Below are 22202 nucleotides of genomic sequence, written 5' to 3'. Positions count from 1 at the left end.
TAACATCTAAACAATGCCTGCTTACCTTATTAGAAGAAGAAAAATGTATAAAGTAAACAAACACTGCATTATGTTAGCGTTTGTTATCTAAACACTGTTATCACCACTCTTATTTATGTTTGGGCATTATAATTGTGTTGTTATCACATTATGATAAGGAATCACCTGCCGATTACTACAGGAATGAGTTATTACTATTTCCTATTAAACATTACAGAGCATTATTATTTACCTTATTATGTTTTTTTTATAAACATAAGTGTTCCATCCCTTTATAAATAAAAATATAATAAACAACAACAAATTATCTGTCTGAATTTTATAACACACAAACAGATTCTAACAAGAATTTGAACACTATGATTTTGGACTGTAAATGATTAGCCTAGCGATGTTCAAGGATAACTGTCTAAAATTTGTGTATATAGCTCCCCAGGGAAAGGCAGAATATCTTTAAACTGTTTCTGCTGATATTAAAAGTAAAGACAACAATAGTAATTGTTGAAAAATTATGCAGTAACTTGAAACTGAAGTGAAAGGTCTCTAAGATATCAGCTTTCTATTCTAATACAATAGAAAAAAATACACCAAAAGGTTTGATAATCACGCTTAATCTGTCCCAGTTTGTGTAAAAAAAACATTGGATGAAGACACATCCATAACAGCTGACCATTATGACTCTTTCATTACTCAAGGACCATTATTTCACTGTTCCACAAAGAGTCCTACATAGGCAATAATTTACAGATGCAAGGACTCAGTCCCAGTTGGAGGGCTGGGGCTCCCAGGGCGGCCTGTACGCGGTGGTGCCTGCGCTGGCGCTTCTCATCACCGCAGTCGTCCTGCTCCTCGGTTGCACCTGGTGCTACCGACATAAAGACTGCAAGGTATGTACTCCAGCTCTTTGAGCAGTGACAATGCTGAGTTTGCATAAAGTATGCACGTTGTTTGGCTTGATGTTGGTAAAGTCAGAAGCAATAGACTTGTTTTTCCCCAGTAAATAAAATATATAATTACTGCTGGATTTTTATGTATTGTAATTTATATTGTCTAATTGTGTCACTGTGTTTTAATATTGGAATTCTTTGTCACCTTTCAATGTATTGTGATATAAATCTTGTTGTAGGTGTAATTCAATCTAGTGTGGCAAAAAAATCATATCTTTAGGAAACTTTGGCTTAGATTACAAGACTAGATTAGTATATGTCTACAGTCTAATGGAAAGTTATTAACTATACCGGTACAAAATATAATAATAGTCATTTCCCACATAAATAATTTCTCAACATTATATTACAATCGCTAACTTTCTCTTGCATTTTACTATTCTTTTAATTTAGAAAACCTATTTCGCGCTTAATGTTCTCAGCTTGAATAAACTTGATTCTAGACAAGATTAGAGCTTAATAAAAATGTTAATCTTGTTTTTTATAAGAAGTACTCTATCTTCAAAGCTTGCTTTAGATAAAGGAACTAGCCGTGCGCCAACTTGCGTCGGTCTTCCCTTACAAAAGTAACCTGACTCATTACTAAAGCTAGTAGGTATCTGGTTACTCAGAAATCTTATTTCCGCGAACAAAAGGGCTAATTATCGCAGTCCTAACTTTGTAAACTTTGTATACAAAGCAACTCATTGCTATGTTACTCATAACAACACCCACGGGAAGAAACAATGTGGACACATATTTTTAGCTAATGAGTGGTGATTCGTGGAATTTAGTCACACATCTTTCTAAAGAGTTCAAGGTGGATACAAAAATATGTATCATAATTTCTTCAACATTAACATTTCTTCGCGGTTTCGCCTGCTACCAGTCATCAAGTCATCTATGTTCCAATTTCAATAGCTATAGGATGGCTTCCTCCCAATTTCCAATATATCACAATAAATTCAGTATTTTTTGTAATTGGGCATAGTTAGATGATTTAGTCAGTCTAGTGACAAAAGCCGCGACGTTTCCTCATCGATTCTTATGTAAAAGGGGACGGAATGCATCACCTGCCACTTCCCATACATGCAGCAAGAGTCACCAAGGGTCACCATTGTATGGAGGTGAAGGGTTAATAACTTGTGACAGTTTACACGACGTTGTAGCATTTTAATCCACTGGCGGGAATGCTTTTGTTTTCATGTCGCTGATTGTCGCTTTGTAGATGGAAATTGTGAGTAGTAGAAATATAATCCATTTGCACCACTGATGATAAAAGATAAACTTGCTTCTTTTTTACCTAAAGAAATTATACTTCACAATTTGCCTTCACTTCTTAAAAATCAGAAAACTTAACAATCAGACTTTCGTTGGCGTTTACAACCAATTATTTTGTCACATAAATTCAAAAGACGGAAGTTTGTATTCATACTCTTTTCTATAAACCTTTATTGACTATGACCCAATAAAGCCAATTCCAGGCTCAGATAGTGTTCGGCCGAACCAAATGTAGGTCATTGAACTTTATCAGTTTGTATACAAAAACATTGTTTTTAGCTCACCAGACTGTTTAGAAGTGTACCTAATATGTTAATATTAGAGGGCATTAACATAATTTGTAAGTTTGTTGTTTACAAATGGTTCAATATTTTTTTATCTGGTCTTAATCTTGAACATTTCCTCTTAATTACTGTTTTTTATAAAGAAATGCAAAATAATAATAAATATTATCACTAGAAATCTCGTGAGATCGGAAAGAGGAAAATATGTGGCATATAAATCAAACCCACTAAGAATATAATTAAACTCTATAATGATCACGAACAATCGATATATTTACATAAACTGATGAATAAACAGCGTATCTCGATCACAAATAATTGATCCTTGTCACATCATAATCTGTTTTCCATGTGTCTAATAAAAGTTGCAGTTGTGCGTCTAATCAGTAGCCGGCGGGGTCAACGCACTCGGCACGCCCTCGAGCACAATGCGTGCACATTACAATAGTGCAGATCTCATGCGCCCTCAGAATTAACATCCGTACCACAAAAATACGCGGAACATCGAAAAATTTCCTTACAAGATGGGAAAATTCCCTACATAATAATATCCCTAAACGGTTAAATACAGCAACGTGCAGCATGCCAAATATCAAGGTTGTAAATCTGGTGCAAAGAAAGTAAGGAAACCAGGTCTTCTAAATGATTGTTTGCTTGTATTCCACATGGAATTACTCTTGTACCGTATTCATTCCAAATTAAACTTCTGGCCTCTCCCTCATTATGCCGTTGTGGCCTGAATAGGGGTGTTCTGTCGCGAGAGATTTAATAAAATATCCGCAAACATTTCGAGAAAAGCGGGGTATAGTGTGACGAACAAAGATTTTGTTGAGAGCCCCTTCAGAGTAATGGGAGACGATAACTGTTTATTTTTCGCGTGGGTCGTCTGTGACGTCATTGTTACGCTATTCTCGGCCTTCTAACTGTCCCTTTCATGACGTAATTTACTTGTGTTACTGTACGCCGTTTAGGCAAAATTATTCGCACTTTGCTATAAGTTCATAGCTGTCGCATTTTATTATCGTCTGCATGAGGATGAGGTAAGCTGCGGACATTTTAGTACATTTTTTATTTATATTTATAATTCTCTTAATAGAGAATGACGTAATCTGTTTGAAAAGGAAACCGCAAAACGAATGTGGGTAAATAGTGAAGTGGAAATGTATGTTACTAGTAGTTATGCATATGTCAACAAACCACACACGAGCTTTAAATGTTACAGGAGTATTAAATAATGTAAGCCTTTCATGAAAGGAATACTTTAGTTATGCAGTTGGAGATTCAACGAGCTGCTTTTTTAAATCTAGACTTTTGAAATACATATTTATTTTATATAGTTCTGTGCTTAAACTAAAGATATTTTCCACATCAATTAACCCTTTCTGTTACACGAAACACACTAATTGAAAGCGATATCAATCAGTCCTTTATATGCACACACAATCACAGCCACAATACTAATTGAACTACTGTTACTTAAGGAACTCGCAGAGCTGACTCTTTGTATGCAACCCACATGTATGCGTGTCCCTACTGGTTCAAAGCTGAAACAGTTTCTAAGAACCTATTGAAGCAAAATTACGTAAAGTTGACATTATTACTGACGCATTGCGAGGGGGTCTTTTCAGCCAGTATTTCGACTCGTTCTAAGCTTGTATCTATAGGTCAGTGTAGGTGTTACCAAAAAATACTGAATCCTGGTCCAAAGATACATTGTTGATCATCGTTAATCCTTTCAGTGACCGGGGAAAGCCTACGCCTATCGAGATGGCAGCCAAACAGTAACAGTAGACGCACCGGGTCTACCCGACACTCGGCCGTTGTTTGGCACCAATATCGTTCTATTCCTCGCGATGATGCGTCTACACACAAGTCTACACCAACAAGTATACGGTTATTAGTCACACTGTTTATTTCTGGTATTTATTACCCACGATATTGATCTGCATCTCATATCTTGGATTGTTGCTGGATGAGACTTGACCATAATGAGTGAGCGTAGCTATTTGTAACATGTTCCGGTCTGTATGAGTTTGATAGCTTGATTCCTACCAGATAAGGTAAAGCACAGTTCCGTATAGATCTTGATACGTGCACTTAAGACATGCATACTGAGTAATGAATTAGCAGATCTATCATCAGGAGACCATTAATGGAAATCGATTAGCAATACAACTTAACAATCGTAGTAGGCATGACTGGTTAGTTTCCGATGACTGGGGAGATACAGTCAAGGTGTATCTAAGCCTAATAAAAAAGATCTTGACTAATGCTTTGCAATTTTTACCAAGCCGAATGGTAAAAAAATGTTCTGTGTTTGAGTTTAGGCTAAAAAAATGTTGAAAGAATTGTTGAATACTGCTCTTCTCTGCAGTTACAACCCGCATCTCTGGTGAAGTATTACATGTACCCGCATAAAAATAGTTCTATCATTGTTTGTGTACAAAACATGTTTGAAACTTCCTTTATGCATTTCTTGTTCAAGTCGGCAAAATTGTCGAAATCCCCATTATTATTATTTATTAGGTACCCACTTTTGCTTTATTTATTTATTTCACGACTTACAGTGAATATCTTTTTTTATTGAAAGCAGACTATTTATTTTGCACATTATGACCTTGTCTACATTGACTTTTCTGTATGTATTAATACCACTTGTTTTAAAATAATCAATAAATATGATCTCACCATATTTCTGGTGCCTCCAGGGACAGTTGGGCTCTAGTATTACCAATTGAGGGTAAATCCCAGGGGCAGCTTTAAAACGCAGTTTTCTCTCTAACACCAGTCTTTTTTAGAAGGGTCATATTTATCTTGTCTATAGATGAAAAAAATATGAGACAGGGTTCCAAAAAATTATGTCAACAGCACTCATTCTCATTCACATTTCTTCACCCTAGTGCAAATAGACAGCAATTACTTTAGTTGCATATTGAAATGACGCATCAAGTAGGCTTTCTTTATCTTTAAAAGCCCTTATTGTCGATATCATAAGAGGGCGATCCTAATTGATTTATTATATAGGCCAGTAATTAAACCACAATCGTTGCTTAGTCCTCGAACCAATTTATCAATCTGGATCACCATCCAAGCTGAAAGTGCCCATAGAAGTTTATCACAGCACTTATTGTAATTAAGTGATTATAGTAAGTGTTACAAAGTGGGGCTTGTGTATGGCGCCAGGACAGGCCTCGATAGATTCGATGAACTTTAGACTTTACTTAGACCTGCCTGATCGGGACTACCTCTGGCATTTAGCACTTTTCTTAAAAGAGCGTCCGTTATTTTTACAAATTGGTGTTTAATCGGGTTAATTTGGCGTAAATGTCGTGTTTAGTAAAAGGTCGTAAACCGTTTTATGAAAAAAATAGAAACGAAACCGAGATGGTCCCAAAAGCAAAGTACGAAATTGCAAACAAAACTTCTTAACTTTGCATCCTTTTTGTTTCAAACAATCCAATCTATTTAATTGGAACATCGGTCTATCCCAAGGTAGTTCTTTATTTCGTGGAAGAATATTATACTTTAAATAAAAACTACAAGCCTCACCACACCATTATAAGCCAATTAGTGAAATGGAATTGGAATCGCTAACGAAAATTTACTGTTTTTCTGTGACCTGCGACTCCTGCCATTGATTGTACTAACTAGATTAATGTTTTAGTACACTTTAATTCATTAGGTTTACGACTCACTGCATATATTTCAATGCGTTTTCTGTAAAGCTATTTTTTAATTTGTAAAATGGAGCACTGATCTTTGAAGGCTCTTGTTCCGAAATCGAATTCCGCAAATAAAGGAATTGGGAAATATCGAAAGTAACCACCGCATTTCCGGAAACTTAAATCCTATATTCGAAGTCTCCTAACTTAACTGAGATAGAGATAAAGGCTAAATCGTGCCAAAACTCTGCCCAGCTCGTTGTGAATTATAGTCGCTGGTTGCCCGAATTCCCTGCGGTTCCATTTCCTGATAAGAAAGCCTGTAACAAAGATGCTTCGTTTACACAATGACATATTTACTACGAAGCAATGAAACAATGATTGTGATAAATTTTATTCTTGTCAAAGAATGTTTTATCTTCATGGGCAATCGATGAATTGAGAGCGAATCAATTTGTTCGTACATGGAACTACGCATTACGATACGAGTGTTATTGGGGGCACTAAGTACAGTCATCGTTGACCTTGTAGGAAGCCTCGATTGCAGCGGCCCAGATTACGCACTGACAGTAGTAAACAGAGTTATTCACACTTATAATTGTCTAAAACATCGTGATTATCGTTATCTGTAAGTCAGCACGCCCACCTGTCCTGACAACGCACTAACGTAAACATGTTGACATGCACTGCTTTTGCATCAGTTTTTTTCTAAGACTCAGCTAACATATGATATTTTTAGTTGTAAGTAAGAGTGATATAGTTCAGGTTCACTTGTTATAATTTGTGTTAACCTCCTTTACGACTTTAATAAGAAAATATCGAATTGTTTAATCTTTCTTTAGCTTAGCATGTTTTGACGGAGAGAAGAATGTGCAAAGCTGTAGTATCCCATCGCGCTAAAGTGTCCCTCGTGGTTATTAAATAAATCTGTTTATGCCATCAAGCTCAAGGAAAATACAAAAGGGGGCGCCAAAAATACACAGCACATTTCTCACAGTACGTTTAAACAATTCGTCGCGAATTCTTTGCACAGCGGACTTTGAGATACTTCACACAAAAACCCTAGACTACGCGCGAGACATTCACACGAGTGACACGGCGGAACAACAATTTGATATGTTTCATCCATCAACATTTAAAATGAACCGTATGTGTTAAAGATTAAGATTGGAAGTGGATGTAGTGGGTGCAATATAATGCCAGTCATCTGACGATGCAGTGGCGCTTCTACTTGGCAAAGAGCCCGAGGCGGGCACACCCCACAGTCGTGCCCCTCCCACGCTGTCATCGCTTCACACCTCTCCCATCGCTACTCTGATTCACGTATTAAAATATGAAGCGGCTATAAAACCGGCAATGTACTGTCATGGGAATAGAATGCGATTTAGATCATTTGTGAAGTAATGCGGGTACCTGAGTAACGTTCGTCACGTGCCAGCATCAGTATTGTAACTCCTCACCAGATCTGTCCGAACTGTATTTATGGCAAAGCTAAACGAGACCTGTCTTGCCATTAAAATATCTGTTAGCTGATGCGTAGATTTAGGGTTTGTAGTTGTAAGCTGATGAAACCAAAATGGTCAGAAATATATCAGAAAATGTACGAGAAAACTAGAAAACTCGTTTACAAAGAATACAAACAAATAGATGAATTTTCTGTATCCTGAGAATCATGATCATATTGTTATTCTCAGAACATCTGACATTGCTAAATAAACATATTTATTTAAGTTTTACGTCACAGTTTTTACTGCGAATGGTAAAGATCCTTCATTAAAAGGACGTCTATTATGAAACCGAGTTCACACACTACTGACTCAGCTATTATATGCTCAAAGCTAACACCTTGACAGGTTAATCAAAGTCGAATTAAGCCTCACACGAGTTCGCACCAAACGGCCCGAGTTGAGGCAGGTCTCACAAAATTTGCTTTTCACGATTGTATGTTCCGTAAACAGAACTTTTTGTATGGAATATAAATAAAGTCTTTCTAAAAGTAAAACGGAAACGTATAAACAAGAACGAGTGATGTCGTAATATTTTGCATTTGTGTGTAAATGTGTTTGTGAACTCATTTGTTAAATCAAGTATTTAAATGGGACAACTATAGTTCGGCCATTCAGAGAATGCGTTCCTGACACGTCGCGATTGAACTGACGACGTAACTTTGCAATGGCGTTGCAGTTACGATAAAAATATTTTTGCTGGTTGTTTACCGTTTTAACAATTGAGGAGCATTAAAACAACATTATTATATCAATAATCAATGAATGTAGTTACGTCGTCAGTTCAATCGCGACGTGTCAGGAACGCATTCTCTGAATGGCCGAACTATAACACCTACATTTTTCCTAACTTGACTTTATGCCGAATAGTTAGCATTTGCGAAATTTGTTGTTATGTATAAAGCTCGGAGCTATTTTATAGAGTTCAAGTATGGAGAAGCACACACACCCTTGCAAAGCCTACATACATACGGTAGGCTCGTACAATTGCCGTATGCTTTTAGCAAAGATGTCAACAGCTCTTTAGCAAGCCTGGGGCCGTATATACTCCGAACGGCAGCGTGCACCATTGTGTAACCCTTTTGAATTATAATCTTGCTGCGATGAATATTTTAAATCTGCTGCATACGATTTACAAGTTAAATTCGTTTACCCTTGCCTACATTTGCAGTACACGTCATCATCCCAACATAGATCTGTTCCGTAATAAGATTAGTGCATGCGGCTACGGCTTTTGGCCTTTTGTTTGTCCTAGTTCAAAATTCAGAACGCGGATAACATTTCGCGTTCCGTGTTTCCTTTCCCACGAAACTGAAGATTTTATAGTTGGTTAACTGGCCTTCCTATACCTAATCTGATAGAAAAGAACAAAGCTTTTACAGTCATATCTCTCACATTCCCAGAATGTCTAGGACAGCAATTTCTGCGTATCAAAGTTCCCATAAATTTCCTGTTAGGCGACCACAGGCCGCTAGGAGCTGCCGTGTTGCGGTCGCAAGCCGGATGCGCGGCAGTAACGACATAAAAGCCGAACCTTTGAAAGCCCATCGCTATAATGCAACGTAATGGCCAATTAATTGTGTCAATGTAATACGACCGCTCCGCTCCTTGGTTATCATTGTTTCCGGAATGGCTTGATTTTTTGGGGCTTTATGCTAATGGAACTGACTCGTCTTTTTGTAAGTGGTGCTTCTCTTCATTAGTGGAAGCGTTTAACATCAGGATAGTTTTATTTACCTTTTATGTAAATACCTATTCTTTATTTCTGTTTGCTGTAGAAAGCACATAAGATTCCCTGTTCGTCTCGAAGACCATCCAGACGAGAGTTACGCGCCAGAGTTCCAACAAGGGTCACTTTACATACTAAAAATAAAATGAAATGCACTTGCATTCTGATGTAATGACGTTACTGGTTTATCAGTGCAAGTGATTCAGCTGACGGAAATAGATCATCGGGAGACCTACGCATAAAAATATTCGTCTCAACACTGATACTTATTGACATAGCTATTAAAACCACCTATTAATGTCTACTCGAGTGTGAATTATAAATGTCAATTGATTTACGTCAAGACATTCTTATTTATTTATACTCAGTCATTGTTAAAGTTGTGTCTATCACACACAATGGTCCAAACAACTTTATCCGTCTGCTTGGTGCCGACGACACGCGCAAGATAAACGCGATGTGTTTTATATGCGCTGGCGCATCACCGCGGTGACTCACGCGCATGCTAATTACAATGTACAGAGCACGTGTTCGCCTTGAAACGGCTCGTTTATTGATAACTCTTGGTTAATGAATCTTCTTCTGTTTTAACTAACTGATCCCTGTCCACTTATGCGGTTATGATGTTCATTAGAAATTGTTTAGATATGAATTTCTCCGAGAAGAGAGCTCTATTATACTGAAGTCACATGAAAATCTTATTGTCATGCGTGTTATGTTTCACTTTCTATTCTTTTCAGACTTTTGGCTAACATGAAGCTTTTAGCGTTGATGTGTCATAAGTATGGTCGCCAAAAAACTTTGCCATACTGAACGTAGTCGACTGTTGAAAGATAATGTTCACACTGTATTTCTGTCACTTCACCTAGTTTTACGATAGAATAGATTTATTCAACCACTCATAAAAATATCAGTCATTTGATCACTACATTATAATTTTTATTAAAATACTTTTTTCTGAAATTTTATTTCGAAGAATGTCAATGCCCACACCGCTATTCCAATTATTTTGGCACCAACGCGGTGTCATTCATTTTAAATCTATTTTTGTTTGGAATTCACAATGTGTACATCAAATGAGAAATGCATACTGTGGTCTTGTTAAATTACACTTTCCTGCCATTTTTTTGCGAAGTCTGCTGGCTGGCTAATCCGGCCCATTTCGTGTTATTGTAATAAAAAAAGTGTTTGAGACGGAAAAATTAATGACTCCACAAGATTATTAGTATGATTTATTTTAAACATGACTTCAAAATAAACAGGTTAAAATGTGTTCAGTAAAAATGTTATCTGTCTGAGCGTAACAACTTCATCCAGCTATATACTCAATAGGCAATAGACTTAAAAAAAAATCGTTTCTCTTCAAGCCATTAACTTTCTTTTCTGTAGTGCGGCGTCTTGCATGCCTCAGGAAGTGAGCAATTATTGTAACAACAAGGATACTTACACGCACACTGCCTGATAATTAATACTTAACGGGGTACTGTCGGTCACAAAAACGCTTAAAGTAAATAGTATAGATGGTTGAGTTTTATTACACAGGCTCGTAAAACCAAGTTTGATGCGATTTTCCAATGCCAAGGTTTTCTACGCAGTTCACGTTAAAATTCGCAATCCAGCGAAAGGTCGATCAGTTCAACCTGCATTCGTTCCAAAAAATAACCAAGAAATACCCGAAAATGACTTGCTACATTTGGAAGTTAATAAGGCTTCATGTCCTTGGCCCCAGGCGACACCACGCTAAACCAGGGAGCAATCAATAAAGCAATTATTTTTATCAGTCACCATCCGATACAGAATTCCATTAAGATTACTCCGTACTGCTACGCAATTTTACCGAGAAGAGCCTTGTTTACGTACTATTCTTATAATAATATGTCAGTTTCCTCATCATGCCTATATCTCGCCTGCCTTGTTGTTGTAGCTTTATAATATTTCACTATAAGTCAGTTTTCTTTAGAAGGATTAAAGTTTGTTGTATAAGATTTCCTTGTTGAAATATTGAAGTTCCTGCTCCTAGATATTACAAACTCTGCTTCTGGTCGTAGCTCGTAGGGCTACAGTGTGGTTGGGTCAGGATTATGCTCTCTTTTCCTACCACGAACATGTCCAAACTTTCGTCAATTAGTGATTTGCTAACTTAACACTAAAATCGATTCGCATATTTTGTTAAATCGATTTGGGCATTATAGAGGTTTATGGAACGCCAAAATCGACAAAAAACTCGTTAATGTCTCGGTTCCGGAACATAATTCATCTACTTCACAGATTGTACGTTATTGTAATCCACCATTAAATCGTACATCGCGATTTTATAACATTCGGACACGCGACATCGGTTACGTTCCAATAGGTATTACGTTTAATCTAGTTTCGTAAAATTGCTCTTGTGAAGAAATATTTTGCACAATACACCCACTATCTATACCCATGTTATATTTGCAAGGTATCTCGTGGCACTGTTGTAACAATTCGCGTCATCAATTCACACAATTATCACACTGATGCAGTATTATGAACACGCGAATGGACATATAAATGGTAAATGACTAAATACTGCACATTGGAAGCGATTACGAAATGACATTGACACATATTGGCACTAAAAGAAACTGAGCCCTTATTTGAACATTTCTAAAGGCCTTGCATTGTCTCATGTAAATTGAGTAAAAGTTAAAAATTTTGAGATTAGGTTAATGGCTACTTTGTAGAGTATTTGTTTTGTTATTTAAAAATGGGTGCTAATTAAACAGGCTTCTTTTTAATATCATTATTCGCCCCCAAAAATGTATGTTGCCTTCTAAATTACTAAGTCAGCCACAATTAACGAGCACCTAAATAATACTATCTTAGCCACTAGTAATCTTCTAAGTAAACCACTCTAAATACAACTCAGCATGATGGTTATTTTTTAGCATCTAAATATGTAACATGCATTCTAACAGTAAACTTCTAAAATACTATTAAATGACATCATAAAATATATTTAATTAGCTTCTAATTTTTTAACTCAGTACGTTTAAAATGTAAGCAAGCAACATGCAGCAAGCATCGCTTCTGTCACGGCTCCGGCGCTGCGGGGCTCCGGCGGTCCCATGCGAGCTTATCGTCGCAGATGGTTTTCACGATCACCACCGCAGCTTCGGCTTGCTGGCAGGCCCTGCAGGCCAGCCTCAGCTGCGGCGGCAGGCCGCCTCGTCCCTCCGCGCCTACGCGGTTTTCAATTGCACTCTAGGGGTAGGGCAGACAAGACTACGTGTAGTCGGTTTTGCAGTGATTCGTTTTCGTCACTAACTTCAATTTTTAAAACAATGTTTTTAAATTGAAGGTTATAAATGGCAATATACTAAAAACGAGGCCGAGTTAGTAAATTAGATGACAATGTATACGATGGAAGAAGGACAAGTCACAATAATTGATGATCTTTAATTGAAGCTTTCTATAGAATATTTAGTTGGCGTTGTAAAAAAGACGAATTCGTTTATTACAGGCTGTCATTTTCCCGTTGCTTAGTTATAAAACTAGAAGTTTAATCATGTGTCCAATAAATAATTTTGTGGCTACACTTATAATTTCCCTTCAAAAATTTATTATTGTCCGTTATAAGTCTGAAACTGACCATCTATAGATAAGTGAAAGGTGATACGGTGTTTGTAGTCTTTAATTAATCCATTCTCGATTAGATTTAGTGCTGATTATAAAATGAATAGATTTTTCTGCATTTCGGTGATTAAATTGGCTTCTAAAAATATAACCACCAACGTTATAATGGCATAAAGCTTATCCATTGTACTATTTACTGAAACTTCCACAATTTGCTTAGGTGGTCGGCCTGAGTAATTAGAGAGGGTCGGATATTAATTAAGTTTTCCACTTTGCGTTACGCAGGACTAATTTCAGGTTTATTGGATTAAAAACTTATCATTCTATTAAAAGCTTTTTCATTAAAATTGCTATGGTAAAAGGCGCGGTTGGTGCGTTCATCCCAGTTGCACGCAGTACATCTGCTAATCGCAAGATATTAAATAGATCAACAGTTATATCCACAAATACTCGGCTGTCGTGAGAGGCAAATGAAACGCGATATGATTAGTAACACTGATTGCGGAATTCATATGAGAGATAACTCTAGTGGTATTGCTCAATATGCGACAGATTTTTGTAAATCTGATGAAAGAGTTTCAGGTACTTAATTTAACCAAAGATAACCCCAGACCGCCGGATAAACGCCAATTTTGCGAAGGCAACAAAACAAAAAAAAAACAAAATCAATGACCAGAAGTTCTTTTTTTCGACAAAACGAGGAAGCAACGGATTGATCCGGCCATCCAAAGTCAAGTTGTCACAGTCAGTAGACGTCCTACATTTGAACACCGTTATCGTTCACTTTCCCTAACAAGGCTCGGATCAAACAATGTGTGGAGTTGTGGACTCTATAAAGTTTATAACTTCATTGTGTGGGACTCGTGTTCTTACGAATTGTCGCCTATTGTTGCCGCGGAAACAGGCAACGCTTTTTACGTGCATATTATGTTCTGTTATTGCGCAATTGTATTTCCTTGAATATTACGTGCTTTTTTGGGTGATATCGCATTAACGATTTTCCAATTCCAATTGAAGATTAAAATACAATTGAATCAGATTCAAGCACAAATACTTCTCTTCATTATAAAGCCGCAATTTCATTCATACTTACGCTCGAAAGCTACTAACCAGCATTAGCTTAAATTTATGGCGAGGCTATAAATAAACCATTCACAATAATATGACAACAATGTCCGGAAATAAGTCGGTGTACATACAGTGTGAATTAAAAATAAACGCTCGTTGCAAATCTGCCGTAACCCGCGATGAACTGCATAACATGAATCGTAATACGATCCTATGTTGAATACGTTCGTCACACACACAGACACACATGGACGAACAATTATCTTGTTAACCGCGGCCCGCGTAACTTTTAAAGTTACGTCATTGATTGCAATTAACCGCAGGTGTCGCTATGGGCTTGAGATTATTTAATGAGAGCTGAAAGCTTTCCTGCAAAAGGGGGTTTTTGATTTAGAGCCGATTTCTCAATCGCCAGATAACGTTTATCTGAAAAATATGTTTGACGTTTTGACAGCTTTTATATAGAAAATATGTCAAACCGCCATATTTATTCCTCAGATAGAAGCTAACTGATGATTGAAAAATCAGCCCTTAGGGATTTTTTGAGATAAACCATGTGCATGGGATATCTTCATGGTGTTTTAAGAGTATTTAGGGAAGGTTGTCAAGTTAGCTTCAGAACCTGCTAAAGATCTAAAACTGAGTAACATTATATTTTTCAACGCTCTTGTGCAACATAAAATATGGCTTGAATGGGCAGCGACTTTTTTACTGATTGTACCTAATAACATAATTATTTTAAGGTAATCCGTACCCCATAATCCGATAACGAGAAATATTATTATGGCGTAAAAAGTGGTTGTCGATAAGATTACAAGTAAAACAACATTTGTGCCAGTTCACACGACGTTTGCGTGTGACACCTCGAGAGATGCGGCACGATTGCTATAATGAAACCTTGCCTTCCAAGTATTCAGGCATACCTTGCAATGGACAAACTATTCTGTCGCCGATTGTACTCTATACACGGTACATACAACACTCTTTATTCAATCATGTTGTTACATGTTTAAAAAAACATCTCTAGCGAATTATAAGTGCCTCTCTAGCCTTCAACAGCCTTTTTGGGCTTAATCTAAATTACTGGCCATTACATTAACAGCCAATCCTCTTATGAATTTAGTCTATTAATCCACGCCTACCAATTCAGTGTAGAAAAGTTGACCCAAATTGCTAAATAGATCGAATCGTCGATCTATAAAAATGCAGAGGGCAGATGCATGCAAGCGACTCTGAATCAATCGTATCAAATAGTGAGGGAGGCCCGTGCTCTACAATGAATGTCTTCCGGCTTCAGTGATTTGTAATGACAAATCTTTATGCTATGATGATACCTTTGTCCTAGTTCTATCTATCGTAGCGTTACTACGCACTAGTGATTTCTTGTATCATTCAAAATTCGTTTTGCAAGATTGCCTTCAACTTGGTCGTTGACAACAACTCTCGGAGTATTTTCTTCACAATCCTTTAAACTCCGTGGTCGTTTTGTCCCCGAACACCTGCTGTTAACCTGTTTGTCACGACATTCACAGGAAGTTACTAAATCACGCTCTTCAGTACCACCTGCGGTAATATCCTTGTCGGTTCATATTCAATGGCTTGTGTATTCTGTACCTTTAGTTCCTTTCTCTTCCATGAATACTATCGGACGTTTCCACCAAACATCCAAAATTTGGCCTCGTATCAGCTAGTTATTGTCAAAAAGCCTTCGGATTGGCTGCATTGGCTGAATACCTCTTTGTGTCAACCGATCCCACAGTCAATGGGCACGGCTGTACGTGAATAGAGCGCCAATCAAGGTCATACAATTATTGTTAGAGGTTTTCGCTTTTAGCATATACATATATTTTATATGCTGCTTCTGTAATTTACTACTTATGTGAAGATCGTTTTACGAGCGGTTGTGTTGGAGCAAAATTCTAACGTAACCTAGTTTCTGGAAGAAGGTGTGGTCAGACAGAATTGATTTGCATAGCCATAACAGTATGACATCATGTTATCAGGGCTGAAAAGATTAGATGTAGCTTAGTTCTAAATGACTGCACAGCAAGATTCTTATATTAAAACTAACAATATTTATGAGGACAGCGATATATGTCTATATGTAATTACATGTAGTTACAAACCCAACATGCACAATACTACTAATGACCTAGTTATCTGAAGTAGTACACATTATTATACGCCAGTTGTAAGTATCCTTTGTGAAAGCTAGCGAGCGCAGTTTTCCTGCAACTCTCGTATTCACAGACAGTAATTGACCAATTATGTTTGTATGTAAAAGCGAGGATTACCTGGTACTGCTCGACTTTTCTACATTTGTTATTGCGACCACATACACGCACACTATCTCTTAGTTGGATACTTATAGAATATTGTTAAAAAAAAACTAGTACTAATCTATAATACTTTAGTAATCTTGTAGCTTTTGACCCTGACCAATAGAATCGCCGATCAGACACGAGTTCTAGTAATTCTCTTGGATGAGCTAATCCGAGGGGCGACGGCTGCAGCTAGATCGCATTAGCCAATTACATGTGACAGAAGTATGCCAGTACAGTCACGCTCGGAATCTGCCTAATGCATGCAGCGCATTTCTAAGCTATAAAGTAGATTAAAGCTGAAGCTTGTGTATAAATCTAGTCCACGACTGTCCGACGTCGTCCCTTCTCGGTAATACACGTTACCTCACAGGTCCTTGTAAGAACAATACAAAATATTATACCTCTATATGAACAAGATCAAATGTCTGATGCATTGTTTTCTCTTGTCGCCAGCCGAACGAAGGAGCGGACAATCAGGTACTTAGTAGATGACGTAGTTGTGTATGTCCCATTATTGCGTTTAGTTTTCGCTTTGTGTGTGTATTGAATCTGGTGGCGGTTTTAATTAGAGGATACCCCTCGTGTGTTTGGGGATTGGAAAGCTATTGATTAGCAAAAGGCTTCCAATGAAATAACATTGTGTTGCATATTTTGTATTTGTTACCATATTCCCTCATGACCATGTGACGTTTTATGTGAACCACACATACAATTCTGTTGTTTTTGCATGACATGTTATTATCAATCCCATTAACAGTTCGCTAACTTCCAACTTCGAATCCTTCTCATCCAACGTTTTATTTTACAATCACCTACTTTACAACGTCCTTCAGAAATTAACTTGTACCAAAATTTCTACAGTTGTTCACGGCTAGCGCGACACACCTGCACGATGGGCGCCGTGCCCATCCTCCCGACTCCGGCTTCGCGGAACCAGTCAACAACAACGTCAGCGAAGACAACAACAATGGGCCAATATCTCTGCGGGAAATGCAGAACATTGCCAACAACAATGCTGCAGCTTACATCGTGAGCGAAAATGAAGAGAGGAACAGAGTCAGCCGCGAGTCTGTGGTGGAGTTTGAACCCCTGCCTACAGGGATACGAGTTGCGGATCCTTTGGAGCACTGCGCTGATTGGTTCGGTTAGTACATGTACCTGATCTCCATTCCTTAAAATGCCTTGCCTTTATCAGTCGAATCACGCAGTCTCCATAAATCACGATGATGATTTGCTGTGGTTTGTCATTTTTTGTATTAAATTGTCTTTTGTCTTCTAAAAGACCACGTTTAGTTTTCCGCCTTTATTGCCACTATTTTAAAAGCTGTAGATACCTAGCTTAAGGTAACTTGGTCATAAATCATTGTAATAAAATGGAATGCCACAAAAGTTGGCAATAATACCTCGTAAAAGACAGAACATGGTATATCCTCTAGATTTTATGTTTCAAAGAAATAAGTGGTAATTAAATGACACTGAATTGTCTACGGACCGTCAACAATTGACATCCATCCTCGCATAGGGAAATGAATTGGCAATTTAAAAGCCTTAAATATTTGGGGCCAAGTCCCGTAATCCGTAAATCAGTGGCTAAGCCTACTTAAAATATCCATTACGCTTCAACCAAATCTCGATCTTACGACCTTGTGATTTAGATCAGTTTTAGATAGCAGTGTTGTATGAACCTAAGACCTTTAGGAGCATATAGCATGCACCATTGTTATCGTTCGACCATTACAGAGTTCCCATGACCGATCATTGCTTAGCTAAGTATAGTAGAAACATACGTACAAAGTGGCTTGGGAACAGGCACGCGCGTTTGTATTTTGATATCCTGAGCGCTATTTAGCAAGTATTGATAAAGGAACTGGTTTCCTGAGAACCATGTCACCGAAGGCTTTTCTATTGTTATTGGTTTTCTCGGTATATAGGCTGTATTATTTGCATTGAAATAATGCACCCGATTAGATAGGATTTACTTCCAAATCTATGCGTTTTCTTTGTGCAACCGCACCTATTTTAAACCAGTATGTTTTTATATGTACTTGTATACAAAGAGACACTGCAAATTGATTTCAAATGTATGTAATTATCCGTATTTGGTTACAGGCGACGATGATTTCCCGCGCAATCGATTGCAGTATCTGCGAGAAATCGGCAGAGGATGGTTTGGAAGGGTCAGTACATACACATAATAAATAATAATAATAGCATGTACCATAGCTCATCAAGCTACTATAATCTGTCAAATTTATTAAAAAGATTTTCAACTTTATCTCCAAAGTTTAAGGTTTAATTTAAGAGACGATTTGTCAGATTGGAATAGCTTTAATGTGCTGGCGTATGTACATAATGGACTTACTTATTATATAACAATAAAAAAATGACGATAAGATGTCTCAGCAAAATGTGATAAACGTCATCAATTACTTTATTGGTTATTCCAACAATTTATTGTATGTACATTATGGAAACTAATAATGTTGTGAACACCAGGTAGTCCATTAATGGAATATTTTATTTATGCCATTATAATCACGTTTCACGATGTCATGGTTGATGGCACTTCGATTGCATTTGATTTACCTACACGTTAATGATTTCATCAAGCGTAGATCACAGACATTATACATAATTGTGGTATGGAATTTTATAACAAACAAATCACAGAAATCTATTGTACTCAGGCAAACGTTAATCTTTGTAGACAAAATTGACATTTTTTTTATCAATAAGTAACGATTTCAGATAGATTGTATTCCGAAAGCTTACTCTAGTTTAAAAATACCGAATTTGAAGGCTTTCTACCTTCCTACTCCGGCACTTTTTATAAGTCTTATCTCGAAGGAACAGTTCGACTGTCGCAGAAAGCGCAAGTGTGAGAGAGATATATGTATTGATGTTTAAATAGTCCTTAAAATTTCAAAATTATAGTCTCAGAATGACAGAGCCTATGATCTACTATATACTGAACCATTCAGCTCACAGAAACATTTAAACCCCAACAGGTAGTAGAAGGCGAAATAGAAGACAGCGGCTCAACAAGCACAGTAGCTGTCAAGATCCTCAATCAGAACGCGAGCCTGGAAGACAAGGCGCGGTTCCTGAACGAAGCTCGCATGTACCGCGACGTGAGACACGAGAATGTGCTCGCGTTCGTCACTAAGTGTCTGCAGGAGGATCCCTGGATATTGATCTTTGAGCTTTGTTCTATGGTGAGTTGAAACCTCTGTAGTGTTCTTCTTCTCCGTAGAGTAAGTAGTTTTAGAGGTCAGCGGCTCTAAAAGCACAGTAGCGGTCAAGATCCTCAATCAGAACGCGAGCCTGGAAGACAAGGCGCGGTTCCTGAACGAAGCTCGCATGTACCGCGACGTGAGACACGAGAATGTGCTCGCGTTCGTCACTAAGTGTCTGCAGGAGGATCCCTGGATATTGATCTTTGAGCTTTGTTCTATGGTGAGTTGAAACCTCTGTAGTGTTCTTCTTCTCCGTAGAGTAAGTAGTTTTAGAGGTCAGCGGCTCTAAAAGCACAGTAGCGGTCAAGATCCTCAATCAGAACGCGAGCCTGGAAGACAAGGCGCGGTTCCTGAACGAAGCTCGCATGTACCGCGACGTGAGACATGAGAATGTGCTCGCGTTCGTCACGAAATGTCTGCAGGAGGACCCCTGGATATTGATCTTTGAGCTTTGTTCTATGGTAAGTCGGAGCCTCTTTTTGACGATTTCAAAAAAGAAGGTTCTTAATTCTTTGGATTGTTTTTTTTTTCGTTGGACTTTTGTTGTTTTGGTGTCCTTGCTAGGAAAAAATAATGTTTTATGAACCTTTTTTAGGTAATAATTTAAGGTACGGTTACGTTTTTCGGGGTGTTAAGTAAAATATGTTATTCCTTTTCCTTGACGTAAAAAGGACGGGATTCTTTCTTACTCTGGGGGACTTATTATATTTATTAATTATTTGTTTTTAATTTTTGGGAAAACAAGTTAAAATTTTAGAAAGGTTACATAAATTTAATTCTTAAATCTTATCATTCTCTTTGCAGGATCTCCAACAGTACCTGGTAGTGAACCGTCCCAAGATGGCCATCCTGAACGAGGGCGGCGTCCCGCTGCGGCTCATGTGTGACGTCAGCTCTGCGCTCGCGCACCTGCACTCGCGGGGATACTTGTATGGGTATGTATTCATAGAAACTACAGCTGATAATCCGGTTTGGGGTTGGCATATTCTTGTGGGTAAAAACCCCTTATAATTTTAAAGAAAAGAAAACGTAAGTGTAAGAAATCAATATAAAAAAACCGGTTGTTACCACCTAAAGGCCCAATGTAAACCCAAGTGTAAGTCATATTGCATCCAAACATTGTGGTAAAACAAATAAATTGAAATTAAATAAAAGAATAGGAGACAATGTTATTTATTGAACATAAATGTAAATTATATCTATCAGGATCATTAATTTTTTTGTAACTGTATAAATTTTTCAATAAATAAATAAATTGTCTAGCGTTGCTACTGAAACAGCCCATTACTTCAACTCCCACTCTACTCATGTCGCTTACATTAAACGATCCTCTACCTAAGTTACCCATAATGTCAGAACCTTATTCCTTGACAAAATATTGACTAAATCCCTATCATTTCTCCTACAGCAACGTATGGTGCGGCTCAGTGCTAGTTCGCGGCACATCGGACAACGCTCGCGCGGTGCTCGGCAGATACGTGTCCGCCGAACCGCCGTACGACCTCTCCGCGCCCGAAACAAGAACGCACCCGCCTGTTTATACGGTACGTAGAAAGAGTATTTTATAAAAATAATACATATATTTATTATGTGTATTACTTTTATAAAATAATGAACATTTATAAATAATAAGGGATTCTGTTTTGCCCGGGTAACTGGGTTGAGGAGGTCAGATAGGCAGTCGCTTCTTGTAAAGCACTGGTACTCAGCTGAATCCGGTTAGAATGGAAGCCGACCCCAACATGATTGGGAAAAAGGCTCGGAGGTTGAAGGGATTCTGTTTTGTTGGATTATTTATAAAACAAAAATACCACGTGCTTACTGTCTTCAGTCCATAGTCTTATAAATTTTGATCCCGGTTGGATAACTGAATGTAAACAGCTACTTACATCTCGCTGAAATCTTATATGAAATTTCAGAATACTTATATAACAAGCATTTTAAATGCCATAAGGAATAGAACATGTTATTTTTCGGCAAAAATGCGCGCGGTATTGAGAATCTTACATGTAAAATTTAAGCATAGTCGCGACTTCTGCGCCCACGCTGTAGTTGGTATTGTCTAATCATCTAGTGTGATTCGGGCTTTTCATTACTGCGCATGTTGAATTTGTCAATCTGTACCGTAAATATACTAACTGTCATTATATTATTTCCAGGCTAGCAGCGAGTGCTGGTCGCTAGGCACGCTGGTGTGGGAAGTATGTGCTTGGGGCGGCGTCCCCGCGCGGCACGTGCCGCCGCCGCCCGACCTGCCCTGTCCCTACAGAGATCATCTGTGAGTATACACTGTATATGGTATAGCAATACTAGTAATTGCAATACTAGCAACACGGTTACCAGGAGTGTCTCCAGGTCCGTATGCCGCAAGGCGGGCAGGACCTATAGCGGAGGGTGGTGGGAATATGTACATAGCGAGCGATTTTCAACCTTGTGTGTTTAAAGTATTCGTTGATGCTCCCTTAAAGATGCGTACAATGTAGTCAGTGTCTGTGGTCACGGCAGTTCGATCATTGCTGTGCTTGACCAATAACCGTGCCGTGCGGCGATCCCCTCCCTGTCAGTTTGTGAGACCGCGTCAACG

The 22202-nt window shown here is 38.0% G+C and overlaps 1 protein-coding gene across 1 annotated transcript in view; it reads left to right on the top strand.

Moving 5' to 3' along the window:
* The window catches only part of LOC124633116, a gene marked incomplete at its 5' end in the record, with an annotated part of 40609 nt that overhangs the window by 593 nt on the left and 17814 nt on the right, over positions 1 to 22202 (top strand). The window contains 8 exons of the mRNA XM_047168214.1: positions 748 to 887; positions 16836 to 16859; positions 17244 to 17526; positions 18492 to 18559; positions 19391 to 19597; positions 20423 to 20553; positions 21027 to 21162; positions 21778 to 21896. Of these exons, the coding sequence (XP_047024170.1) occupies positions 748 to 887; positions 16836 to 16859; positions 17244 to 17526; positions 18492 to 18559; positions 19391 to 19597; positions 20423 to 20553; positions 21027 to 21162; positions 21778 to 21896 (1108 nt within the window). The remainder of the gene's footprint in view (positions 1 to 747; positions 888 to 16835; positions 16860 to 17243; positions 17527 to 18491; positions 18560 to 19390; positions 19598 to 20422; positions 20554 to 21026; positions 21163 to 21777; positions 21897 to 22202) is intronic.

Source organism: Helicoverpa zea, chromosome 9, assembly GCF_022581195.2.
Source record: "Helicoverpa zea isolate HzStark_Cry1AcR chromosome 9, ilHelZeax1.1, whole genome shotgun sequence".
Taxonomy (NCBI): Eukaryota; Metazoa; Arthropoda; class Insecta; order Lepidoptera; family Noctuidae; genus Helicoverpa; species Helicoverpa zea.
Note: the sequence above shows the minus strand (reverse complement) of the source record. Positions and strands in the feature narration are given on the sequence as shown.